Source organism: Salarias fasciatus, chromosome 23, assembly GCF_902148845.1.
Source record: "Salarias fasciatus chromosome 23, fSalaFa1.1, whole genome shotgun sequence".
NCBI classification, from domain to species: domain Eukaryota; kingdom Metazoa; phylum Chordata; class Actinopteri; order Blenniiformes; family Blenniidae; genus Salarias; species Salarias fasciatus.
In genome coordinates this window covers 10,727,553-10,752,685 of record NC_043766.1, presented here as the reverse complement: position 1 = coordinate 10,752,685, position 25,133 = coordinate 10,727,553, and the positions used below count along the sequence as shown (strand labels likewise).

Below are 25,133 nucleotides of genomic sequence, written 5' to 3'. Positions count from 1 at the left end.
GTTTTTGTTCTTTTCGGGCATACAGCAGATTACGTTCTGTCAACAAATTGCAAATCCAAAGTGTAAATGATGGCGAAAGCATGTTTGCCACCTAAATAGGAGACCCAGTTATCTTGACATCATCATTATGGTCACTGATCTCAGAGGTTTATGGAGGAAAAATCGAGCATGCTGAGCTTTGGAAAATTTAGTTGGTCAGCCAACAGAATACAACAGAGAGGTTATGAGGCTGCCGGATTCCAAGAGTGTCTTGTTTACACTTATTAACACTAAAACCTGGTAAATGTGCCAACTTGGATCAGTACGTTTTGAAAAGCACCTCTGAATTTGTATTGATGTCTCCATTAAGATGGACAAGAGAATACAGAGAACCTATTCCAAGCAGCTGCACCTGTGCTTCTGCATAAATAAGTCACACACAGGAGCAATTTACTGGATGCTTTATTGAAAACCCTTTGTTCGGCATAGATAATCTTTGCTTCAGTGACACATGCTGCATCATAGAGGACATAAAGCCCCAGGATGCATGAGAATATCAAATCAAATCCTGCACTTGGGGTGGAATTGCGATCAAAGCTTTGCTTCAACGATATGATCGCTGACTGAAAAAATATTAGCGTAGAAATAAATTATTAAAAAAGAACACATTAATTACTACTTGGAAGACTTGGAAGATGACAATGCGAATTCCCGAATACTAGGCGGATCTTTACTTCATTAAGGAGAAAAGTATTATTTTTTCAGTGTTTCTCCTGTTCATTACCTGAGCATCTTTTCAGCAAAGCGTACAACACATTTTTGAGTAAACTGAAGAAAGTAAGCACTCACCTTGTTGCCTGTTCCAGCACAGCAAATTCCAAGAGCCATAGCAGCCCCACAGCGCACATGAGGATTGTAGCTTTCCGACAAAAGAGACACCACGCTTGGGCACTGCTCTGGGGTCCTTAAAAAAACAACACAAAAAACAGAAAGAATATAAGAAAGGGGACATTTGGATTTACAAGAGGCTTTCTGACTATCAAGCTGAAGGATGAATGAATGTGACTGAGTTCATAATAAGTAAAGTTTATTTGTAAAGCATTTGTCACAGATAAATTCACAAAGTGTTGTACAAAGTAAGGTAAAACACATACATACAGTTAAAAAGATAAGTTTAAGTCAGACTTGGTCAACGCTTTTCTGACTTTCAAGATATTTCTCAGGTGATAAAAACAGTTTTGGCTCAGTTGATGAGAGTGAACTTCTGAAGAAACAGCCTGATCAAACATAACCCTGAAGTTTCTGAGGCTGGGTTTGACAGAGGAGCCCAGAGCACCAAGATGGGTCCATAAGATATAAAATTGCTTGAGTTAATATGTTGCCATATGAGATAAAATTACCACAGTTAAAACTAGCCAGGCTTTGTAGATTATGGGACAACTGGTGCACATTTTTAAATTCCACGGTTGCATCATGTTTGTTTGCATTGAGTAAGTCGACAATAGCTTTCTCAGAGGGAACAAGAAAATTTTGAAAGGAAATGTGGAAATTAGATGCTGAGATTTGGCCACATATTTAGCAAAACTCCTTGCCAACACAGATTTTCTCTCAGTGTGGTGCGGTACGGTGGAAAAGAAAGACGAGATGCCTGAGAGCCAAACCATTCAAGCCAAATCCCTGGCTCAAGACACATTTGCAAATGCTTTTGGCTCCATGTATTCTTTCATTCAGCGATGTGTAAATTGCTGTCACAGTAAATGAAAAGCGCATTAAGATGTGCTCATTACAAAGTGCAAATGAACTGACATTTATTTCAATGGAAAGAAGCAACGAAGAATCAGAAGTTTCCAACTGTAATTGTAAAATGCAATAAATTGCTTTTAGAAAAAGATCTGATGTGCACTTTTGACTCAGCGAATCACAGTTCAGTCATGAACCACATGCAATAATCTTTTACTGAAAAAGAAATTCATGGAGCTGACTGAGAGAAAAAAGTGAAAGTGAAAGGGAGGAAAAACACATCCTTACATTGAAATTATACTGCCTATGAAATTATCTGCCTCACACCAACAATGTTACATTTTCCGAGACAAATTTAGTGTTAACACCAGAAAAGACTGATCCAATGGGTCACCAACAAACCAGCATGACTCCAAAAGTTTATTAAAAAAAAAAAAAAAAATACAAATGGCTGCATTTTCACTAAACACTGTTGCAGTTTGAATAGTTGCTTTTGTTTGTTACACTGCAAGAATAGAGGATTCTTCCGTGAAAGTGAAAGTGAAAAAGGAGAATCCAAAAATTGCACTCAGTTGTTTACCTTGTGAACAGTATGCAGATAGTACCTAAAATCCTAACTTAACAGACACAGAGTAGACACAACTGTACTAACACAAAGTGCAAGTTCAACACCATGAACACCGCCACTGCCCCTGCTAAAATCATTCACAGAGTGCTGACATCCTTCAAATCATGACTGGTCAGGGGACAGAAAATACGATTTGGGGATTTTTGAATAAAACCCATCCTGATACCCTGTCTGGTGAAGGCTCTTTACTACTCAGCTTCAGTTACATGGTTCATGGTTAAGACTTTATGTTGTGTACGATGCACTTATTCAGCTGTGAAATAACCAAACCAAACCAAAAAAAACAAAAAACAAAAAAACAACAAGACAAAAAAAGGCCACACTGAAGCAGGTTATTTTTAATTTTACAATGTAAATGATTGAAATTCAGAGGGGTTTACATGCAGCTGACCTCAATACCAAATTGTCCTATTATGAGTAAAGTTCAACGTATCTGTCAGGGCAGGCCCAGCCCAGGAGAAAAAGGCTGTTAAATGAAAGATCAGGAGCCTTCCGGGGAGAGATACCCAGGGGACTGTCCTGCGTGTTTTTCTCCATTAGGTTCAGCACACTGAACATTACATCTGGCTATACTTAAAAACAAAAAAAAACAAAAAAACAAACAAAAAAAAAACCCAGCAAGAATCTCAAGTCAGTTGTTTGGCATTTTTCATACCAAGCAAAGAATCAAAGAACTGGGGGGAGATGAGGACGAACAAGTCGCAGGCTCCAACACCTGTCACTAGAAAATATGTTTGATTTGACATTGGCATACATTCAAATGTCTTACACAACACTGAGGAGATCTGAGAACATATGCTGGTCATTTACCTTGTTCTTGTAATCACTGTGCACAGTACTTGATTCTTAACACCAGATGTGATTGGTTGGAAATGATCTGGCATCCTTGAGATATTATAGCGCAACACTACTTCACAGACTGGACAGACTATGATTAACAAATAAAAAGAATAAATAAATACAGTTCGAACAGAGGTGATTCTTCATGTTCACAAGGCATTTTTCCTTAAGAAAATGTTTAACTGAAACATATTTGGAGTGTTAGTGAGAATAGTAGGATTATACGGGATGAAGTCTTCTCAGATTACTATAAAAGGCTTGAATAAGTTAGAGTCATCTCATTATTGAACACTTAATAGTCTTTATTTACTGTTGCCTCAGACGCAGGACTATCCACAGGAATGAAGGTTAAATGCCTATATATGTAGGGAACCATCACCAGGTATCACAAAATAGGATTAAACTGTGCCTGAAAATGTGAGATTACTGAGAAGAAAAGGGAAAAGCTATGTTGAAAAATATTTTTTAAGCACCTAGCACCACATAAAACGTCTCCTTCCTAAACTCAGCTGCAACCACCCCCATCGATGCTTTCCTCAAATGAAGGAGAGAACAGAAAGTGACAAATATAAACAGTATGATGACTGTGTTGAAGGAAATTACCTCCCAGAACCGCTGGCATATTGCCAGCGTGTAGACATTCATCTGTTTTGTATAGTCAGTCTTGCCTGTGAAACCGACGGGAGGGAGGGGAGGAGAGAGAGAGAGAGAGAGAGAGAGAGAGAGAGAGAGAGAGAGAGAGAGAGAGAGAGAGAGAGAGAGAGAGAGAGAAAGAGAGAGAGAGAGAGAACAAGAAGGGAGCGAGTGCGGGCTGATCGCAGGCAGCGAGCGGAAAGTGGAGGAAGGCACTGGAGAGCTACAACATCTGAAAGTTTTAAACCTGTGATCGCCGTAGGTGATGCGAAGCAGGACTGGGGGTTCCTCCAACATGTGGACTCGAAGCAAATTCCACATCATGGACAGATGCAGACCCGGACAGATTTAGGTTTTGCTGCTGAGCGACGGCACTTTCTTTCAGGCTCTTATGTGGGGAGGGTGGAAATATAAAGACGTGACAGGGAACTTTACAGGAGCCATTGTACAACCACATGGAAAAAGACTTCTGCGCTTTTTCTAGTGCAGAACATTTGCTCTTCTATTTGAGAGTGAAAACACAGCAACTTGGAAAAAACTGACAACTGAAACACCAAAGAAGACTACCAAAGAAAAAACCAACTGTCTGAAACTGGTAAGCAACTTTGTTATGGTGTATGGATTTTTGTTCAAGCCTCGAAAGAGTTTCTGAATTGCTTTAATGCACAACCTTCTGTCTGTAATGACACATTGTCCTTGTTTTACTTTGAGGACACTGAAATCATGACTTTGTAGCTCATACCAGAGTAAATAGAGCAGACAACATCATTGAAGCAATCGTAACTAAAACGAAACCACTACCCGATTAAAAATGCTGTCATTCAAGTTTTCCACCTGGGCAAATTTCTTTGCTATGATGTGGAAACAAGTGTCATCGTACAGGAAAGATCACCTTAATCTGTAACCATTAACGTTTCATTATGTCTTCTTTCAGACAAATTAAAGCAAAGGGTAACGAGCTCTCCTTTTAACAGGCCTGTTTCTTATTTAAAGTGGATTCAGAAGAAGACGAGTGCATCAGCAGCCTGGGAAACAGAGGACCCCCGCTAACATTTCTCTGTGGAAGTACTAACCGTGGTGGGATTATTGCCAACATTGGAGTTTTATGCATTGGACCCCCAACCTTTTTTTTTTTTTTTTTTTTTTTAATCATCTTGAAGCAGTAGATCACCTACTGATTACCAGCATTTTTTCCCCTTTGAGTTTGTGCACTACAGGACGGATGAAGCATCTTGTGCGCTGACCCTGGAGTTGTCCTACCCTGCCCTGTGCCCTTACCAGTAGGACCAAGTGACCATGCTGACCGATTGTGGCACACCAGAAAAATCAGAGCCCCGACTCTTGCTCAGGCACACTGTGATCTCAGCAGAACCATGTCTCACCCAATCGTGGCACAGCTCGAGGCCAACAACTCCGATGCCGGAGAAGTGCCTGAGATTCAGCTGAAGTGGGCTGCGCTCCTTATCTTCATGGTCATTATCCCAACTATTGGAGGAAATATTCTGGTCATTCTCGCCGTATCGCTTGAGAAGAAGCTGCAGAATGCCACCAACTACTTTTTGATGTCACTTGCTGTGGCTGATCTGCTGGTGGGGCTTCTAGTGATGCCCATTGCGCTCATCACAGTTCTCTACAGTAAGTGTAGTAGTGCCTTGCCTTTGTCAGTTTTTCTCGTACAGTTACACAATGACAAAGAAACACACACTCAAACATTATTAGGAAAACAGTTGGACCCAAATCTTTGAAATTTTAATTCTTGTGACATTTCACATTGTTAATAGACTCTTTTCTGTCACTTATTTTTATACAATTTATAACAAATAAAACAACTTTATAGATATGTTTTGATTAAATCCTCAAAACAATTATGCTTTAGAATCTATATTTCATCTAAATGCATATGGTTTTAAAACAGAAACAACAGTAAAATAACTAAATGAGACTACAATACTGTATGCTGTGTTATAACAGCATTACAAAATTCCCAAAGGGTGAATCTGCTACTTTATTCTATTGAATCTGCTGGACGATAATGATTGAGGTCAAGAGACCAGTGTTGCAAATGTCATCTGCAGTATTAATTTGTTGACTATATTCATTAGTATTTTATATTGTCAATTGTTTCATTCTTTAAAATGAATAAATAAATAAATAAATAAACATGTTTGGATACATGCTGCTCTTAACTACTTTGGTTTACTGTTATAAAGATCTGAAAAGCAGTTCAATTTAATTTCTAGTTTTATGATTCATTATAACAACACTTGCTTCAACATCCAGATGGGCCACATGCAGAGCCAACTGAACACACTGTTGTGCTATTTTCAGTGAGGAATCCGAGAAACTGAATGCTACCAATTATGACAAGATTGACAAGGTGAAGAACAAATACAATATTAAAAATCTCAAACAACCTGATTTGTAAACACAAAGTTTGAATGATACTGCCTGTTATATTTAGTACAGCAGAATAACATTTACTCCTAACAATACATCAGCTTGTTGCAATCAGGTAAAATAGGAAGAAAACATTCAACTGCTCAATTGTTTCAGGCATCGGCTGCTGTCATTCTCTTTAAATTAGAGGGACAAAACCCAAGAGTACTGGAGTGAGAAGCCTGAAGCCATGGGGGACATAAACATATATGCACAGTGTGTACATGAGGGTGGTGTGAAGGATAGCAGTGCTGTCCTGACAGGCAAACTGCCAAACCAAGTATTAACGCTTCCTCCGAACTCAGCTGAAGAATATGGTGCTCAGTCAAGAACACAGTGCAGGACAGCTTACACAGTCAATATTACTGCCATCATGCACACTTCGCAAGAATGGGGGCAGTGAGGGTGTAGTGCAGGGTGGTTCTGTTGACTAAAGCCACATCTAAACGGAGTAGCTCCCACTGAGTCAGACTATGACCCCCACATTACACAGGTCAACATCTAGAATTAAGAAAAGCCATTTGAGAGACCGCATCAACAATGGCTGCAATTCTGAATCACTGTTCAAAAATATGAAATTACCATGTCTATCAATTATAAAAATACATTTAATTTAACCTCAACCCAAAAACTAATGATATCAGTCATAGGTGCCACATTTACAGTCACCAACTGACATGACATTTTAACTTCGGAGGTGTCAGAAATGTGTCTCTTTTAATAATTGTATCATTCTTCCTTATTGAACAGCAGAATGTATTAGTATAAGTTTCATTGTTCCAAACATCTTTTCAGTTGCATATTAGGTCACTATTCACTTTAAACAACACAGTGACTTATCTACATCTTAAGTATTTAACGTGTACAGCTGTTACTGAATTCCAAGCAAATTATTTGGTACCTAGCTGCTATATATGAGAAAAAAAAGTAAGAATGTGACTGAGCTTTATGCAACCTGTTTACTCAAGTTGTGAATGGATGTAAACTTTGTGAGAATGGCATGGATGTTCAAAATAAAAAGGCTGAACGAATAAGCCCTCAGCTGATCAGTAATCTTCAGCACAGAACAAAATTTAACTATGGGCTTAATGAAAATTATTGGCTGCTCCCTTGTGGAGACTAATCTATGTATAAAGAAAGAAGTAAATTAAATATACAGCACTGTGTTCATGATTATTTTTCTAAGTTATTGTAAAATGACTATTTTCTTCTATTAGTCATACTACACAGCAAATAAACTGTTATTCTTACTATTCATAGTATTCCTGCAGTTTTTGATCATAGTGTGATGTGCTGTAGTGTCACACAGCATAGAAGATTTTGAGAAGCCTGTGACCTTTAGATAGAATAACAGAAGCACTGCAGTACATAAATGGTTTTTCTCTGGTAATATAACTTGAGTGTAGTTTTCCAAATAGACAAACAAGCAGTAAATATGACAAGAAGTTCTGTCACACTCTGGGGTAAACTGTAATATTAATGTGACTAAAACACTGCAGTAAAACAAACTCATACAGGTGGAAGGCCAGGGCTTTAAGAAAACAGAAAGTGCAGTAAATTTATAGCACTATTGATCAAAGTATCAACATATATTAAATCGGACAAAAGTGAAAACTATGGAGCTGTCCATGAAAAAAAACAAAAAACAAAGAACAAACAATTTGACATATATCATTAATTCTACATTGTAAACCTAATACAAACTTGCTCTAAGACTTGTTTAATATGAAAACAATGAATGAAAAATGCAGAGACCTACTTAACGTTTACTCACTCAAACGTTTTCAGCTTAACTAAGCAAATTCTATAACTGCTTGCTTGTTGAAAAATATGCTGTTTATTGGATTTGGCATGGCATGCACAAAAGGTCTACTGTGAGAATTAGAGGAATAATCAATCTTGGCAATCAAACTAATCAACATAGTGACTCAAAAGATTCCCCTGTGTGACAAGTACATGGTGCGTGTCAAGGAAAACACGGCACAAGCAAATGAAGGAAAGAATAATAAAAGAAAATGATCTTTTGCTATGTTAATGGGTGACTAGACATAAGCCAGAACAATTACTTGCCAGTTTTATGCCCGGAACTCAAAATAAATACTACTGTTGTGCATAGTCTCCAAGCCAACATAAAAAGCTTTTAGCTCCATAAACAGTCAACGAACCTTCCTTTTTCCAGTAAAGTCATTCCTCTGAGATGAACAAACACCAATTCTTTTTTTCCTAATTCTTTCCCACTGTGGTCAATCTGCTGTAACTGCAAGTAAGTAAGAGGAATCTTGTTTTGTAAGGGAAGTGATTTTTACCACAAGTACATTAAATTAGGAACTAATTGCAGAGACAGATAACTGATGTGTATCCCAAAGGTTTATCATTGTAATTTATTTGTTTCATCTTCTCTCCAGACTCTGGATGGCCTCTTCCGGAGTTCCTCTGCCCAATTTGGCTCTTCCTGGATGTGCTGTTTTCTACTGCATCCATCATGCATCTATGTGCAATTTCACTGGATCGCTACATTGCCATCAAGAAGCCCATCCAACACAGCCAGTACAAATCCAGAGCCAAAGCAATGGTCAAGATCGCACTGGTGTGGCTCATATCCATTTGTAAGCATCTGTTCAGCTTTCTGTAGCTTTTCTTCATATTTACTCAATACTACAGCAGCAATAGCTTCACAACATCCTAAAGCTAAAGCATTGAAATTTCAGGACTGTTCATCAATCTGAACTTTCGAGGCATGAGTTTGCCAATATTAATTATGCTTATCATTTTCCAGGTATTGCAATCCCCATTCCTATAAAAGGGCTTACGAACTACCACGTTCCCAACAACATCACCTTCAACAGTAACCACACATGCCTGCTGAAAACTGACACCTTTCGGGAGTTCATCATGTTTGGCTCCTTGGCAGCATTCTTTGTCCCTTTGACTATCATGATGGTGATCTATCTGCTCACCGTCCAGGTGTTGCGCAAAAAGGTTTACTTGCTCAGATCAAAGGTGACTCAGCGCTTAAGCTATCCAACAGTCTCGACAGTTCTTCAAAAACAACCAGCTATGACTTCTCTTCAAGCTGAACAAATGAACATGCTGGACAGCAGACTTCTCAGGATGCAAGAAAAACCCAATACAGGCACAACAAACAATCCTGCAGGGAATGTAATGTCGTTTCGGAGAATGTCGACAATGGGGAAAAAATCAATGCAGACTCTAAGCAATGAGCAGCGTGCCTCTAAGGTGCTTGGCATTGTCTTCCTGTTATTTGTAGTCATGTGGTGCCCTTTCTTCATCACTAATATCACCTCAGTGCTGTGCACCAGTTGTGATGCCAACCTCATTTCCAGCCTCATGGAGATCTTTGTTTGGGTGGGTTATGTGTCATCAGGAATCAACCCACTGGTCTACACACTCTTCAACAAAACCTTCAGGGAGGCTTTCACACGTTACATCACTTGCAACTACAAAAGCTGCACGACTGGGCATCAGCGACACCCGACAGCTTCAAATGCAGATTGGACACTCACGGGAATTTCATTCAGATCTTCAGTGGCAGAAAACTCCAAACTGTTCATGAAGCGGGGGATGAAGAACGGCATTGGAACAGTGAGCTATCAAAGTCCATTAAGGTGCCGTAAATCGCCTGTACAGTCGTGCAGTGGCGTCGCATTGGACACAATGCTTTTCACTGAGAATGACCATGGTCAGCACGAGGAACACGTTAGCTGCCTATGAAGATGGATGATACCTGAATTAATAATCTAGCACTTGGATCAGATCTATGGAACTATTTTTAAAACTTAGAAACATTCAAAAGACAATAAACAGCTAATCTTAATTGGATACACTCCATTACTTGTTGCACGCTGCAACAGGGAAAACAAAACCCTTCACTATTGTTGTCTGATGCTATCGGTGTGTGTTTACATCAGCTGTGAGAAAGCAAACAGGACTGTGTTGCCAAATACGTTAATTTATGCGATTTCTGTATTTATAACATGTCAAACTCCCGTTTTATCTGACTGATTGATATGGGCGCTGAATATTACTTAAGAGACCTTATAACTGACAGTCCAAACAGCACTTGCCAGGTCACAGGAAAACTGAACACAAAATTGCATCAACTTTGAAGCTACCAGAAAAAATGACAACCTGAAAGCTGAACCTAGAATAAAATACATTCCTAAGCTGATTCCTTCAAACTAGGCTATGTGAATATGCTACCAATCATCTCAAGCTACGTTTATACTTTAAGACAATCACAACTCTACCTTTCAAATCTCTTCTGCAAAAAAAAAAGAAAAAAAACATGAAACTGCATTGCACTTCTAAGATGTTAAATTTTGCATTCTTGTATGTGTATTGCAGCCTGCTGTTTTGATATGTTGTACCAATTTTCCTAATAAATGATTGTTGATATGAAAGAATTAAATCTACTTTAAATGGAAACCTGATTGTTTTTCAATAACAGATTTCGTGTTGCTGGCTGAAATCAAAAGTGAAAACCATTCATGTTTTCTTGTCATGCTGCATCATTAATGCCAGGAGAAACAAAACACGTTATTCAAACCAGGAAAGAAAAAGAACAAACAAAACATACCACACCAGAACATCTGCACTGTTTCACTTTTGTTAAGGTAGGCTTTGTTCACCATCAATAAACTGCAGCTTTGATGTTTTGGGATAAAAAGCAGAAATACAGCCCATCAAAGTTGCATTCATGTTTGGAGAATGCGGGGCCTTGTCCCTCACCCATTGAGGGGTGAAGTTGAAATAAAAAAGCCAATTTGAGTCACTGTGTTTTGGAATCCTTTTGTAAACACAGGGGAGATTTACACAATATTTATCTGACAGCTTGCTGATCAAAATATCACAAAAAAAAAAAAAATTAAAAAAAAATTGAAATTTAATTTCAAATATTTGTGTACCGACTGTGATTCTTTTTTTTTTTTGGTGCCTGATGGGTAAATTCATGTCAATGTGAGAAAGTTCAAACAAATAAACAAGTGTAGAAAAAAATTGTGTGAAAACTACAGCCTTCTCTCGCAAAGAAATGACTAACAAGAACACAAGAACACTATCAATTCTGTACAATGCATTCAAACTAATGTTATTAATGACTGTTACATTTATTTTATCTCACATCAGGGATATTATCACAGTGTATCAATTTTAAACAAATGTAAATAAAATAATTACATTACTTTTTACCGGCTTTTAATTTAAGTCTTGAATCATGTTGTTCTCACTAAGTAGCATTACAGACACCTTTAATGCATTTTGCTGCTCTCAAATGAGACAAAATGATACAAAGACCGGTGGTGCTAAAACTAAAGGCTAAACTTACAGTTACCTCTGTATGGAAAACATTAATCTGTAAAACGGAAGAAATTTAACTAGTGTTGCTAATATTATTTTACTATGGCACTATAAACAAAATCTAAGCTGATTCACAAACAGCAAAAAAGATGTTTCCAGTGTGAACTCCAAAAATGCATCAGGTAATCAATTATTTCATGGAAACGATGTGGAGTATATTTTAACAAAACCAAACCCTTTCTTTTTTTTTTAAGCATTGACCTAATTACAACAAAGACATTGTAGTGTGATTTTATGTAATGTCAGTGCTCTGAAATTGGTTTAAACATTATGGCACCAAAGAAAAGCACATTTGGAGGATGAACTAAACACTAATCAAGATGTTCATTGAGTTTAGAGAGTTGAGTCTGATTCCTACCTGAACAGGATGAAGCCAATGGACTCGACGGCTGCCCTTCTCACATCGTCATTGACGTCACTTACCTTAAATGCAATAAGAACAACAGTCAAATGAGCAAAATTAATATTAAGATTAAACTGATGATGATGTACAGAATGTTTTTTGCACTACACAGAAAGCAGAATACTCCAATCTCACACTTGAATTTGGTTAGCTTGCACAAGGCGCCACCTGGAGGGCAAATTGTTCACATCCCTAAAAAGTGGGTTGGCTAAAAAGTCAGCTGCTTTCGATCAATTTTCTCAACAATATATTTGGCATGTCCCAATGAAATGTTTCAGTTTCTACCTCTGAATCTTAAGTTTTGTACGATTTCTTCTGAAAATTAATGAAAAAAATTTTCGCTTCTTAAATTCAACTTAATAAAATCTTACTGGCATTGAAGATGATTGTTACTAAACCTCAACACATAGCTACAAATAATAATCATATTTATAGCAGCAAATAAAAATGGATCACAAAGCCTAGTAAAAAAACACTAAACTAAGGAGCACTACTTGCACAGCCAGTTTAATCAGTTCATGGCATTCTGCTTCACTATTGTGGACGTAAAATGATACAATGAAAATGCTTCGGTCAGTCATGAGAGAAAACACTTACAGCGACATGCAGAAGCCGTCGGATAGCCTTATTGTTCCCAGAGCCACAGTAGGCCATTCCCACTGTGTACATACCGGAGCGCCTCAGGATGGGGTCCTAGCATCAGCAGCGAGAAAAGGCAAGTTTTGAGTCTTTCCATCTAGATGCAAAACTAAATCAACAAAATTTGCACCATTGCCCAAATCTACAGTTTACAGAAGAGTTTCTGACACACTTTACAGAGGAGGAGCCTCAGACAAGACATGAGAGACACACAAGCCTGGGTATTAAAAATGTGACCATACAGAGCATAACATATCAATGGTGTGGTTTTCAGTGACACCTTGTCTCTGCAGAGGCTTTCAATGAGCGCATCAGCCTCCTCCATGCGCCCATACATGACTAGAGCAATTCCCACTGCCAGGCCACGCAAGATCTTCTCATGCTGTGTCTCTTGAGCGTAGCCGACCATGTCTTCAATTGCCTGAGCTGACTTAGAGCCCAGCATGACCAGACCCAAAGCCAAGCCGGCTGCCTCACCTGGGAGATAGAAGAAAATACTTTAAGAATTAAATTTTAGTTTTTTAAAAATAACATGCTCATAAGAATAAGCAACAAATTTCATAAAACATTTATTTATTCATGCTTTTAAAACAGAAAATCATTCTAAAAAAAAAAACTATACTACATCAAAGCTTTTTCATTTAATTAGAGTATTTCAACTGCATCTTTCTGTTCATTGATGTTATCTACGCACCAGTTACAGCATCATCCTGGTAAAGGTTTGACTTGAGCAGGTCATAAACATCCTGCCTGGCTGTTCCCAATGCAGCCAAACCCAAGCCAAGAGCGCCGCCATGACGGACGATCTGTGGGGAGAGTGAGGGGTGGGGGGGTTAAAATTATATATAAACAAACACCAAACAAAGAATCAAAGAGGTCAGGGAGAACATCAACTAGTTAACTGGCACACTGACTTCATCAATCAGATTCCTCTGATGTCCGCCAAAATCTTTAACATTAGCAGGTATCTAAAGAAATCGCCATTTAAAGCAACCAATGAAAAAGGCTCACATCATTGCTGGCATTCTTAAGTTGACTCAGCAGGTAGTCAATGATGTCTCCACCGTGGTTGGCATGAATAAGTCCCAGAGCGTACAGGCCTCCTCCTTCCTGGTATGCAGATCCAGGAGATGTGTCTTTGGGCAAGTAGGTCGCCATTAGCTGGAGTGCCTCTTTCTCGTGACCCTGAAATCCACAGCGTTACATTTATACAAATGAAATCGACAGCATGAAATATATGATTTTAAGCTTGTTTTGCCTGCCATAACCCTACCTTGTGAATAACCCCCAGGCTAGCTGTGGCTGTAAACTTTGCCCAGTTGGTGGCTCTTGCTAGCCATTCTAAGTTTTCTCTAAAAGGAGAAAAAAGAAAAAACTTGTCAGGCACATGGGAATAAACACGTTGTTTTCATCAGTCACATCTGTTTTTCTTTTAAAAATCAAAATGGCACAGTTACCTGAGGAACTGGTCACTTGTTGTTCCCGTGTGCATGAAAGAGTTGGCTATTACCGTCGCTGTGTGGCACACCGAATTTCGAACCGCATCCTAGATCAAGGAGATGAATGAAAATTGAAACTCAAGTCAAAATGTCACTGCGGACTTTGTGACCTTGTTCATTTCCAAACAATTTTTCACATTCATTTGTATTTAACAAGCAATTATTTCATATTTATTAAATCACATTACCTTTGTGTTTTTAAGAATCATCAGATCCGTGTTGTTATTTCGAATTAGGAATTGCAGGTGCAGCTCAATGGCCATCTCCCCACTGAGGATCTTAATCATCTTGGCATTTTGGTCTTTTGGCTCATCTTTCTCTTTCTACAAATAAATAAAGACAAAGAACATTGATTGCACAATCAAACTCAAATTGCTCCATTTAGACACATATGGTAAAATGCAAGTGTCAAAAAACAAACCGTTTCTGCTGGTTTTCCAGCAGGGGAACTGCCAGCCTTGTCATCTGTCTCCATTGCTTCACTGTAACATGAAAACACACACATCAGTGTACACACATTAACAAAAGGAGCTTAACTGCTGACTAGTAATGCACATTTAGTTCTCCTAAGAGATCGCATGATGCACATTGTATAATAAAGTATTCAAATTCAAATGTAACAAAGGTGAAATCATTTTAGGGGACTTATTTATCTGAATGTTAAAACATTTGCAAGGAAGAAGTTAAGGGATGGAAGGCTGATCGCTAAATTATTAATCACACAGTTCAACTTCATGAAACAGAATGTTTTAATAGCCTGTCCAATGACTGAAAGGAAAAGCCCAAAGAAATTGTGATATCTTTGCGTACCTGTCTGGTGTGGGCACAGTGCCTGTATTTGTGGATCCAGGAACTGCAGGAATAGGTGTTCCTACAGTGTGCAAGTTCTGGATGACAGATGAGAGGAACTGCTGACTGGCACTTTCATACAGGTCAAAGCAGATCTGGTAGGCCATCAGCAGGTTGTCCTCCTTCACAAGCTTTTCAAGGATATCACTCACAGCCTGTGGGTCGTCTAGGAATATCAGGCACTGAAGTGGGAGGGACAGAAACAACAGGGATATTTTTTCAGTTTTGAAAAATCTCTCTCTCTGTTATCTGCTGTATAAACCATAAGTTGCATTGTTGTTATTTCCCAAACAATTTAGTACATGAAACATCACGGGAATGCTTGCACACATTTACTGACAAAAGTTTGAATGTGCAAGAATTCCTTGCACAACACACACAAAAAAAAAGCAAAATCAGTGTAAATAATATATAAAAAGAGAGCATTAGGAATAAATAATTAAAAAGCTGTTTATCACAGTTTAGTAGCTTACCTGACAAACATTGATGAAATCAGGCTTTTCCAAGTTCATGTAGAGTTTGACAAGAACCCGCAATACTTCGTTACGGAACTTCTTGTTCTGCATCAGGGACATGCACACCTTCAAGCTGTAGGCAAGGAGGCCACTCACATCATTCTGTAGAAAAAGAAAAGTGAGAAAAAAAGTTCAAAATAATGAACAGAGCTTGATTTAAAGCCGAGAGGTCCGGTGGCCCAAATGTTTTTTTTTTTTTTTTTGTTTTGGGGGGGACAACCAACATGCGTTAATATGAATTCTGCTTTATGTGTCCTGTATGCATTAAAGTGTAATTATCTGTCTGTGTGTGCCAGATGTAGATGCGTAGTATACTTTAATTTCATACACCACTCATGGTAATATTGAGGCCTGCCCATGAAGCTCACGTGATTGACAGTTCAACTCTATGATTTTTGGCTAAAACTGGGAATTTGGAGTCCAGGAAACCAAAACAAAATAACTGGAGACCAAACCAGCGTATTTTTTGGTCACCAAAATTGCTTTTGTGGAGGGTGAGAGGGATGAGCTTTTTGGTTTCATGTTGCAATGTTTTGTTTATCTTGCAATGATTTTAAATGCTTTAAAGCATTCTGTTGTTTTCAAAATAGTATAAAAAGTGCTATACAAATAAAGGTTGATTTGATGTCGTGAATAGTGACCTGGCGACTGTCTACATCGAGTGCTCCTGAATGTTTTCCGGTTAATAATGAAATACAATCAATCACAATTATATGATACTAACATCTAATAAGTCAAACAGACAAGTCTATCAGACAAAATAATTTACATGATCAAAACAAAGGCATGAACATAAATGACATAGAAGTTTCCTTATTTTATATTACTTTTATTTTAAAGCTAACAGGAGATATTATGCAAAACAGACATTAAAAAAAAAAAAAAAAAAAAAAAAACACTTACCGATTCTAATATGGTTTTTTCAAACATGTCAAGACGTCTGGTCTCCAAGGCAATGCCAATGGCCTGTTTATACTTGTGATCATCCAGGCAACGCAGGAACATCTTATTGACAATGCCCTCCAAACGGGGGTCAATGCTCTTCTTCTCCTCATCCTCAGGGAGCTCGGCATTCTCCACCCGCAGCTTGGTGTAGTGGTCAATGCATTTTGCTGCAACAGGCAAAAAAAGGTGTGTAAATTCCTCAATTCAGAGATATTGTAAAAGAAATGTTTGCATTGTATTTTCCCACAAAAAAAAAAAAAAGCGTGAGAAAAAACACTGGTCTTTAATGGTAATGAAAACAAGACAGCAGCAACACAGCAGCACTCTTTGTGGTCAGTCACTCACCAATGATGGTTTCCACATACTCCGAGTCATCTGTGACACTGAAGAGATCTCCAGCACCAAGAGCATAGTTTAGGGATTCCTCAAAAGCTCCAAGGTGATAAAAAACCTTGGAGGCCACCAAAGCAGCAAATGCCCTGCTCCGAAAAGTCTCATCCTCATAAAGGACCTCGCTGCAAGGAGACAGGAAGAGAGACAAGTGCATTTTACAAGAGGCAAAACAAAAAATAAATAAAAATAAAAAAACAACAAACAAAAAACTAGACAAAACTTACAAATATGTTTTTGTAATGAAACTGCATATAGTAAAATTGTAAATTACAACCAGTGAAAAAGTAGCTCAGCTCAAAAAATACAATTTTTGTCATAAATCACTTCAAAATACACTGCTGTGCTGGGGTCGATGTATATCTCATTTGAAATGAAAAAAAATACAAAACAACGTTCAAGCTGAAATACTTGAAACACCTATCTTTTTTCCTGTATCAAACACAACATTGTCATACATGTATCAACATTTGACAACTTAACACTAAACCTAGCTTTAATAAAAGTATGAGGAAAATGAACTTTCAGCTGACAAAAAAAATTTAAACAATTACTGATGTTTACAGCTATAACTAGAGATCCCCCAATCTGAATTTTTGGTGGAATTACATTTGTGAGCTTCGTGTTTACATGTGAAAAATGAAGGATTAAATCCTCTTTAACGGTGGGGGCTGTGAAGTGTTCTCATTGGACAGGGGTGGATGTGATGTACTTGTCCACTGGAAGAAAACAAAGCATGTTGCTGCTGATTTTTCTCTCTCTCGATGAACTGTGTTGCTATAGCTTTAAAAATGTCCACATTGTTATGCGACCATCCATCCAGTCTTTTCATTATATCCATTTCTTCTGTGGCTCCCATTAAACAATTTAGCTCTGTACGAGTTGAAACGCCACCTTGGAATATTGAGTCATCGTACAACCAGTGAAAAAGTAGAACCTCCAGAATAAAGTTGGGGTGAAATAGAAGGTTTACATGTCTAATTGAGATACAATTCCACTTTATAATGAGAATAAACTGTCTGGTTTATTCAATGTTGAAGTTAAAGACTTCAGGTGTTCACATGAACAATTCAGAGCAGGATTAACCATTTTTTTGGAATTAAATTCAAAGTCCCATTTACATGCATTGAAAGTGAACATGCAAAGTGATTTAATCATATACAAAATGACATTAGTCTGTCCCTTCAGGATTTTGTGGGCCTTTTTATTCCCCATTGCCTCACATGCAATTACAAGAGCTGCTTGTTTGGGGGTGCGGTTGCCTGAAATGAACACTGATCAGAGAGACCAGAGAGCCTGTTGAAGAAGCAACCCAGCTCATTGATTGGTCTGGAATAAAAGCGGAAGTTGGGATTATCCAACTTTTTTTTTTTTTTGTGAATCTGCTTCATATGACTCTTGTTGTTGGCTTTGTTTATGCGAGCAATGCGTTGCGCTCTAACGTCATGTCCGCTCGCTTCAGCCACTGTAAAATCTTGCAGGGAAGCCAAGAGCCAGTTTCAAGAGGAGGGGAGCTTTCACACATGCCCAATGGAAACAAGCTTTCCCAGCAAGTCCCTGAAATGATCTCAGGCTCCTGAAGAACAAAGGGCTGGTGTGAAAGCGCCCGGAAAGACATTGGAATGGCATATTTCTTCATCATGCTTCTTCAAACCATAAACAAAGTGAATTCAGTTAATTTGGTGAAGTATGTGCAATACGTTTGCACTGGTGACTGCCAAAATGGCAGAAAAGTTGTGGTGATTCACAGAGATTGGTTGAATTTGCATTAGTTGTTGTAATCTCAACACTGGGAATTCCTAGAGACTGATTAGCTTGTTCTTTGTTTATTTCCAAATTGTTCTTCATCTTCTGTGCTGCTTTTTTCACATGATCTGCTGCATGAGAATTATAAAACTGGTGTTGATGCAAAATTGCTCAGAAAGTCTCAGAATCCACAAAGTGCAAGTTGAGAGTGATAAACGTTACTCACATCTTATCAACAGATCCTGAAATCTCAGCCCAGAAGTCATTTACAATGGAGTCTAGCTTGTGCAGAGCAAACTCCTGTGAATGAAAGCACAATTGAAGTTCCCCATTTTATTACACTTTTTTTGATGAATGTTAATCACACTAGTTAATGGTTAATATGAGAACAGAGACAGGCAACTTTACAGAGAGGTTAACACATATTACCAAAAACATGCCACATATCTTTAGACATCTAATAAATTACTTTTTCAATCAAGTGTTACCTTGAGTTGTGGTTCCTCCTCATCAAGGAGTGAAATAATCCCAGCTATATGGGGAAAAAAAAGAAAAGAGGGAGTGATTAATACTGGTACTTAAAATTTACAAGTTACAACAGACCTTACATTTTACTTGAAACATTTCTTATACCATACACAAAGTTATATAAAGAAAATGTATGATATACAGTATTGATATTATCTCTTGGAGACCATGCTGTCTCCACCTACATGTTAAATAGTTAAGTGGCAAGAAAGTATGTAGTAGTTCTGACTGTCCTGGCTGATTTGCTATAATATGTGATCTGATCAACATATAAGTGAAAAGCATAGACAAGCTCAAATAGTTTGAACAAACAATTATATTATGTCTTATTATTATTATTCTATTAAACATGCAAAGTGCTGCGGAGGTGTAAATTAATCATTGGAATTAATAACAGGTGAGTCTCATTTATTAGCAATACCCTAACACAGCTTTTATAGTAGCTGCTGATTAGTCCTGCACTATAAATATTCTAAAACTGTCACAGATTTTAAAACTATCAGGAAATGTTGGATCTTTCTTCCTCACGGGACTGCTTTGCTTCGTCTAGTTTCTTAAAATGTGTGGCGCACCAGATTACAAAAAACACAAAATCAAGAAAAAAAAAAAACTAAAGAATGCAGAACACTAGGAAATTAGAGACGATATGTATACTGTTTTAAAACAATGATGGTATTGTTTACTGTATGTTCATTGCATTTTACTCCTCAAGCCGCGAGATGACTTAGCTTGCTTCACCTACTGGTCACACTATTATTTTGACAACAGCATATAAAACAGCTTCAAGTCATACATCACGAAGGAATAACCATCTCTGAAAAACAGCGCGATATTAAAAGTTTATCTAAATATCAATTTTTTTTAGGTTATCTAAAAGATTGAGCTATAGCGTTTATGAACGATATTACGTAGGTATTGCATTGATACCACGCAAAATAAACAAGACTGTTTAAAACAATAGAATAAATCGGAACTTTGAGGGTGTATACAAACAAATAATCTGATAAACAGTGCGAAGATGCCTCGGATTACTGTGGAAAATTCCGATAGTACAATTTACTCGACACTAAAAGTGTTTGCATTACGACTTAACAACCTCGATAGTTTAAAATAAAAGATTTGCGTGTAAATTCAAAGTACGATACAAACATATCGCTATTAAGATCAATATTATTTTCTTTTTTTGTATTGTTAGCCGTTACTGAATAAACGGACATCCGCCACATTAGCCGTGTGACTCAGCTAATTCAATGGCAGGCTAGCTGAAGTGACAGCTACAAAATAAAGACGCTCCCTGCTACTTACCGGCAGATGTTATCATGACTGGCCTTTTTCGTAGTCAGCTCGTCAACCTCACGATCGTGGCTTGAGTGTGAATGTTTGTAAGACCTTAGTTAGAAGAAAAGAAAATGGGACTGGTTGAAGAACTGCTACGCCGTACACACCGCACGGAGCTGCTAACTTCTTTTTGTCCCAGGTTACAGGACCCGGGAGGTGGCCCTTTTTTTTTGCCTGTACAGAAAGATACTTAAAGTCCTGTTAGAAATGTTCTGCGTGACTGTAGGTAGGTCTTCTCTCTATTATGGCATTAAAGGGTTTTTTGGAGAATGTGTTGGCGTTATTGAGTTTTTCCCCCAAAATTATAGACAGGCATTTTCAATATGAGTATACCGTGAAACAGCTTGTTTTGCGGAGAGACTTACGTCATCGCGCCCGCCACATTGGTCCGGGCAACATTGACCGTCGGTTCCTCTTTAACAGTGTTGCGCAAGTTACTTCCAAAATGTAATACAATGTCAATTACTGCGGTATTAAAGTAATTAGTTACTTAAGATATTGCTGTGTCTGAATTGTAATACGTTACACTACTTTTGCATTACTTTACTTCTACCAAAATAACCATAGGAATATAGAAATTTAAATTGCTGAAATGTAGTCTATTGCAGCTCATTATACATTCAGCAGAGGGTGAAATAGCATTATGTAGATCCCTATAACTACCAAGAACTTAATATAATGGCCACAGTGAAGACTCATGGTTCAATTTAATAAGTAACAATGGATGTCAGAACCACAAGAGCAGACAAAGGATCCGTCTGGTAGATGGTGATGTTGCAAATGCTGCAAATATTTAAAGTCTAGAACTATTTATATGAAAAACAATAGAGCTACATCTGACTTTCCATCACAGGGGCAGAACTGAAATGAGACATTCCCTCTGTTTCCACTGACATGGGAACATCAGTTGTGGCATTGAGCTGTTTGTAGGAAAATCTGTTTATTGTTGTACTGCATTAAAAAAATGAAATAATAATGAATAATTTTTCAGTCTTTGTTAGCCTTTTGTGAAGTTTTGTCCTGTCTGTCAACACTGACTAATCAATGATCAGAAGCAGAAATCATTGATGAATCATGTGATAGCAGTTTGATTATTGGCTCTTCCAGAGTGATTACACAAAATTTAATCTGACATTGCCTCACTCTACCGCTCCTCCCCCTCAGACAGTGCTGCGCAGGTTGCCACTTTGGAAGAGTTTACTTAATTTTGGACAGCTATGGGACGACAAACGTGCAGCGCACCAAATGCGTCTTGCTCTTCGCCGGTGTCGCGCATGGGCGGGGAGTCGGGCACAGCAGGACCGCGCCACCGCGCACGGTAGCCATGATAAAGACCATGTGAACGTATTCAGTAGCATCTAATGATTACATTCACTCAAAATGCGACTGGTGGTCGCCCGTTTAGATCGCTGTAATAATATAAAGTTTAATTTAATCTTTAGTCTTTACTGATTACTTATTTTCAAAAGTAATTAGTTGCTTTAATGCTTTACTTAATTTTCAAAAAACATGATACACAACTTGAACACGCTACAGCTCAATAGACATTTCAGCCTAATTCTATTCCTTAAGCATATTCCGTCATATAAATTTTAATCAAATGTTAAAGGGTCCTTTTCAAACATTTTGTTAGTTTTGATCTTTTAACTTTTTGCCCATTGCATTCACCATATTTTAAGAAAATTATGTTGTTCTTCAGTAACTTGTATTTCTGCATATTCCTGTTCTTTTGTGTGTATACATTTAAACTAAATGAAATGCAAAAATAACATAAATAATGGTGGGGATCCTTCCAGCATCCACAAAATAAAATACAGAAATGAAATAATTAAAAGTTTCCAAGTCTACAGTGGGAGTTTGGTAAAGCAGTAACACAGGCTGCTTTCAGGAAAGTTACAGTAATTCAATTCTTGTAACTGGAATTTTAATTCCTTACTTTAGAAAAAGTAATCTAACTATAATAAAGCTTCACTGCCCATCAATGCTGACAACACACTCACATCTACTGGCAACTTATGTTTTTGGACCATGGAAGGAAACCCACACCAGGGGTAGCCTGGCACGCCAGACTGTCTCTCCATGATCAGAGATACATGGGGATACATGTCATTATATATGTGTGTAACACATAAATAATAAATAAAGTCAGTCTGGCATGCCAGGCTAAACCAGGGGACTCACATGCACTCATAGGGAGATCATGCTATCTCCAAACAAAGGTCCTGTCTACGTTTGAGCCTATGACCTCTGGCTGTGAAGCGAGAGTACTAACCTCTGAGTCACCGATGGTTATACAAGTCCTGCATGGCATCGACACCAGGAAAGCACCAGGACCGTGTGCAGCATAGATGCTTAAATCTTGTGCTCATCAGTTTGCTGCAGAATTCTCTAACATCTGTAAATGCAACAAGCCACAGAGTCCCCACCAGCCTGAAAAGTCCCACCATAATCCTGATGCCTAAATCCTCTGCCATCACAGGGCTGAATGATTACCGGCCTGAGGCTCTGACAGCTGTGATCATGAAATGTATGGAGAGATGGGTGTTACAGCATGTCAAGGCCCACATCCCACCTGGCTTTCATCAACATGAATTTACACACAAGGCAACTACATCCACATACAACACCACCCTCCATACCACTCTCAGGCACATTGAAATCCCCAACACATGAGGATGCTGTTTGTTGACTTCAGCTTGACATTTAACTCTGTGAACCCCAGCAGACTCATCAACAAACTGCAGACACTACCAAACCTCTCTTTGTCTGTGGACCAAGGACTTTCTGACTAACAGATCCCAGCATGTTAGAATCGGCACCTCCACATCCTCAACCATCGTCCTCAAAACTAGCATTTCTCAGGACTGTGTGCTGAGTCCAGTCTTTTATGCACTGTACATTTATGACTGTGCTGCTACTCATGATTCCAACATCCTCATCAAAGTTTGAGATGATAAAACCATTGTGAGGCTCATCAACAACAGTTATGAGACACCTTACAGGGAGGAGGTCCCAGCACTGGTGGCCTGGTGCAGTAACAATCACCTCAACCTCAACACTGCCAAGAAGACAAAAGAAGTTACTCACGCATGAACATCAACAAGGAGGATGTGGAATGGGTCACCATATAAGTTTCATGGCTTGCACATCTTGGAGGACCTGGAGTGGACTGTCTGTGAACACCACCCATAACATCGAAAAGGTCCAGCAGCGTCTCTTCTTTCTAAGAATACTGAGGAGGAGCGAAATTCCTTCATGTTATGTGGAATGAGTCAGGTAAGGACTTTTTCAGCACAGTGTGGTAGCATCTGTTATTTTTTTATGCAGTGGTCTGACAAACTGCTTTTTAAGACCCAGTTTTGTCCTGGGGACATCGCATTGCGAGAGGAGGGTCTCTTGCAAATTGAAGTGGACACTGTGGACAACATCTCTTTTAACTTATTGAAATTATGTTGTACTATAAGACATTAGTAATACACAAATAATTGTAAAATGTGCTATTATAATATTATGACATTAACAATAAAAGCACATATAGCGGACATGCATATAAAAAATTAATACAGAAAGATGGGTTATAGCCCTTAGTGTGATATTTATAGGGACATAGGCAAAAAATGTTTTATAGGGTAATAAAGTGAATTGCATTTTAGTTTTCCAAGTTAGAAATACAAACCACTGGTGTCCAGATGTCACCTTGCTGCAGCTGCAGTCGTGGGGATGAAAGAGTGTGTGCGTGTGTGCGTTCTTGTATTTCTATCCTTGTCGGGGCCAAATGTCCCCACAAGGATAGCAAAACGTGGAACGACGTGCCTTGTGGGGACCTTTTTCCGGTCCTAAGTAGGAGAAACAGTGTTTTCTTGACCATGTTGTTGTTACTGAAAAAAGTAAAAGTGCAAAAACATTTCTTTAGGGTTAGGCTTTGTTGTGGTGTGGGTTAGGGTTAGGGTAAGGGTCAGGGTTAGGGGCTTGACATGAATGGGAATCAATGGACGGTCCCCACAAGGATAGAAATACAAGACTGCGCGTGTGCGTGTGTGTGTGTGTGTGTGTGTGTGTGTGAGAGAGAGAGAGAGAGAGAGAGAGAGACAGAGAGAGAGATTAATTGTCTCTCAATTTAATCAATAGTGGACCTGCAACCTTACAGACACACCATTAGTTAATGATCTGAATGTGTTTCTTGTCCTTACAGTTACATCTTGTAGAATTGTCCTTAAATTCTTGCATCACAATAAACCATACAGCTTTGAGAAGTGATGTGTGAAGTCAGAGATGTTCAAATAATAATATCATTTCTCCAAGAAATTCCAAAGCTGGTTGCATATCAAAGCTATAAATAAGTCCAAGGACATGTCGGGTGAATTTTAATCATGTCAAATGTAACTGTGACACCAAGACGCAGAAGCCTTTCATCATCACACAACATCCATACATTGAATTTCTATAAATAAAAAAGGCATCATGTGCCACCTGTTGTGATTGGTAATTTTTTGTCTTACTGCAAAGTGCAGAAATACATGCAAGCTTTTTTCTGGCACCCAACAGGTCCTTTAAACTTAACATGAACTTTCTTCAGTCATTATATATTTGGTAATTTAACATTTGTTATTAGAAGGATTTCTATGATAACCCATGCTGCGAACTTTCAG

General features: G+C 38.3%; 2 protein-coding genes across 5 annotated transcripts in view; one reads left to right on the top strand and one right to left on the bottom strand.

Annotated features, from left to right (window-relative positions):
- psmd1 (proteasome 26S subunit, non-ATPase 1) overlaps nt 1-20,608 on the bottom strand; it is a 34,554-nt gene extending 13,946 nt beyond the window's left edge. The window contains exons 1-17 of the mRNA XM_030083055.1: nt 20,452-20,608; nt 19,107-19,150; nt 18,845-18,918; nt 16,828-16,997; nt 16,441-16,649; nt 15,496-15,639; nt 14,984-15,204; nt 14,595-14,655; nt 14,362-14,496; nt 14,132-14,220; nt 13,948-14,026; nt 13,686-13,859; nt 13,369-13,480; nt 12,955-13,151; nt 12,633-12,728; nt 11,991-12,055; nt 829-943 (exon numbers count right to left, since the gene is read on the bottom strand). Coding sequence (XP_029938915.1) covers nt 829-943; nt 11,991-12,055; nt 12,633-12,728; nt 12,955-13,151; nt 13,369-13,480; nt 13,686-13,859; nt 13,948-14,026; nt 14,132-14,220; nt 14,362-14,496; nt 14,595-14,655; nt 14,984-15,204; nt 15,496-15,639; nt 16,441-16,649; nt 16,828-16,997; nt 18,845-18,918; nt 19,107-19,150; nt 20,452-20,467 — 2,001 coding nt within the window. The 5' untranslated portion in view covers nt 20,468-20,608. The remainder of the gene's footprint in view (nt 1-828; nt 944-11,990; nt 12,056-12,632; nt 12,729-12,954; nt 13,152-13,368; nt 13,481-13,685; nt 13,860-13,947; nt 14,027-14,131; nt 14,221-14,361; nt 14,497-14,594; nt 14,656-14,983; nt 15,205-15,495; nt 15,640-16,440; nt 16,650-16,827; nt 16,998-18,844; nt 18,919-19,106; nt 19,151-20,451) is intronic.
- On the top strand, nt 3,990-11,141 carry htr2b (5-hydroxytryptamine (serotonin) receptor 2B, G protein-coupled). Of its 4 annotated transcripts, XM_030083060.1 has the most exons (5): nt 3,990-4,415; nt 4,795-4,885; nt 5,024-5,455; nt 8,662-8,862; nt 9,033-11,141. In XM_030083060.1, exons 3-5 carry the CDS (start codon nt 5,194-5,196, stop codon nt 9,986-9,988), a joined length of 1,419 nt encoding a protein of 472 aa, XP_029938920.1. In that variant the 5' UTR covers nt 3,990-4,415; nt 4,795-4,885; nt 5,024-5,193; the 3' UTR covers nt 9,989-11,141. The 4 variants fall into 4 exon arrangements, with proteins under 4 accessions (XP_029938920.1, XP_029938919.1, XP_029938917.1 ...); XM_030083059.1 differs by having other exon boundaries at nt 4,814-5,455; XM_030083057.1 differs by having other exon boundaries at nt 4,795-5,455.
- Nucleotides 20,609-25,133: the final 4,525 nt, after the last annotated feature.

Coding starts and splice junctions, on each gene's coding strand:
- htr2b (XM_030083059.1), top strand. CDS start 5,194: ATGTCTCACCCAATCGTGGCACAGCTCGAGGCCAACAACTCCGATGCC. Junction 5,456..8,661: donor GCTCATCACAGTTCTCTACA/GTAAGTGTAGTA, acceptor TCTTCTCTCCAG/ACTCTGGATGGCCTCTTCCG. Junction 8,863..9,032: donor GGTGTGGCTCATATCCATTT/GTAAGCATCTGT, acceptor ATCATTTTCCAG/GTATTGCAATCCCCATTCCT.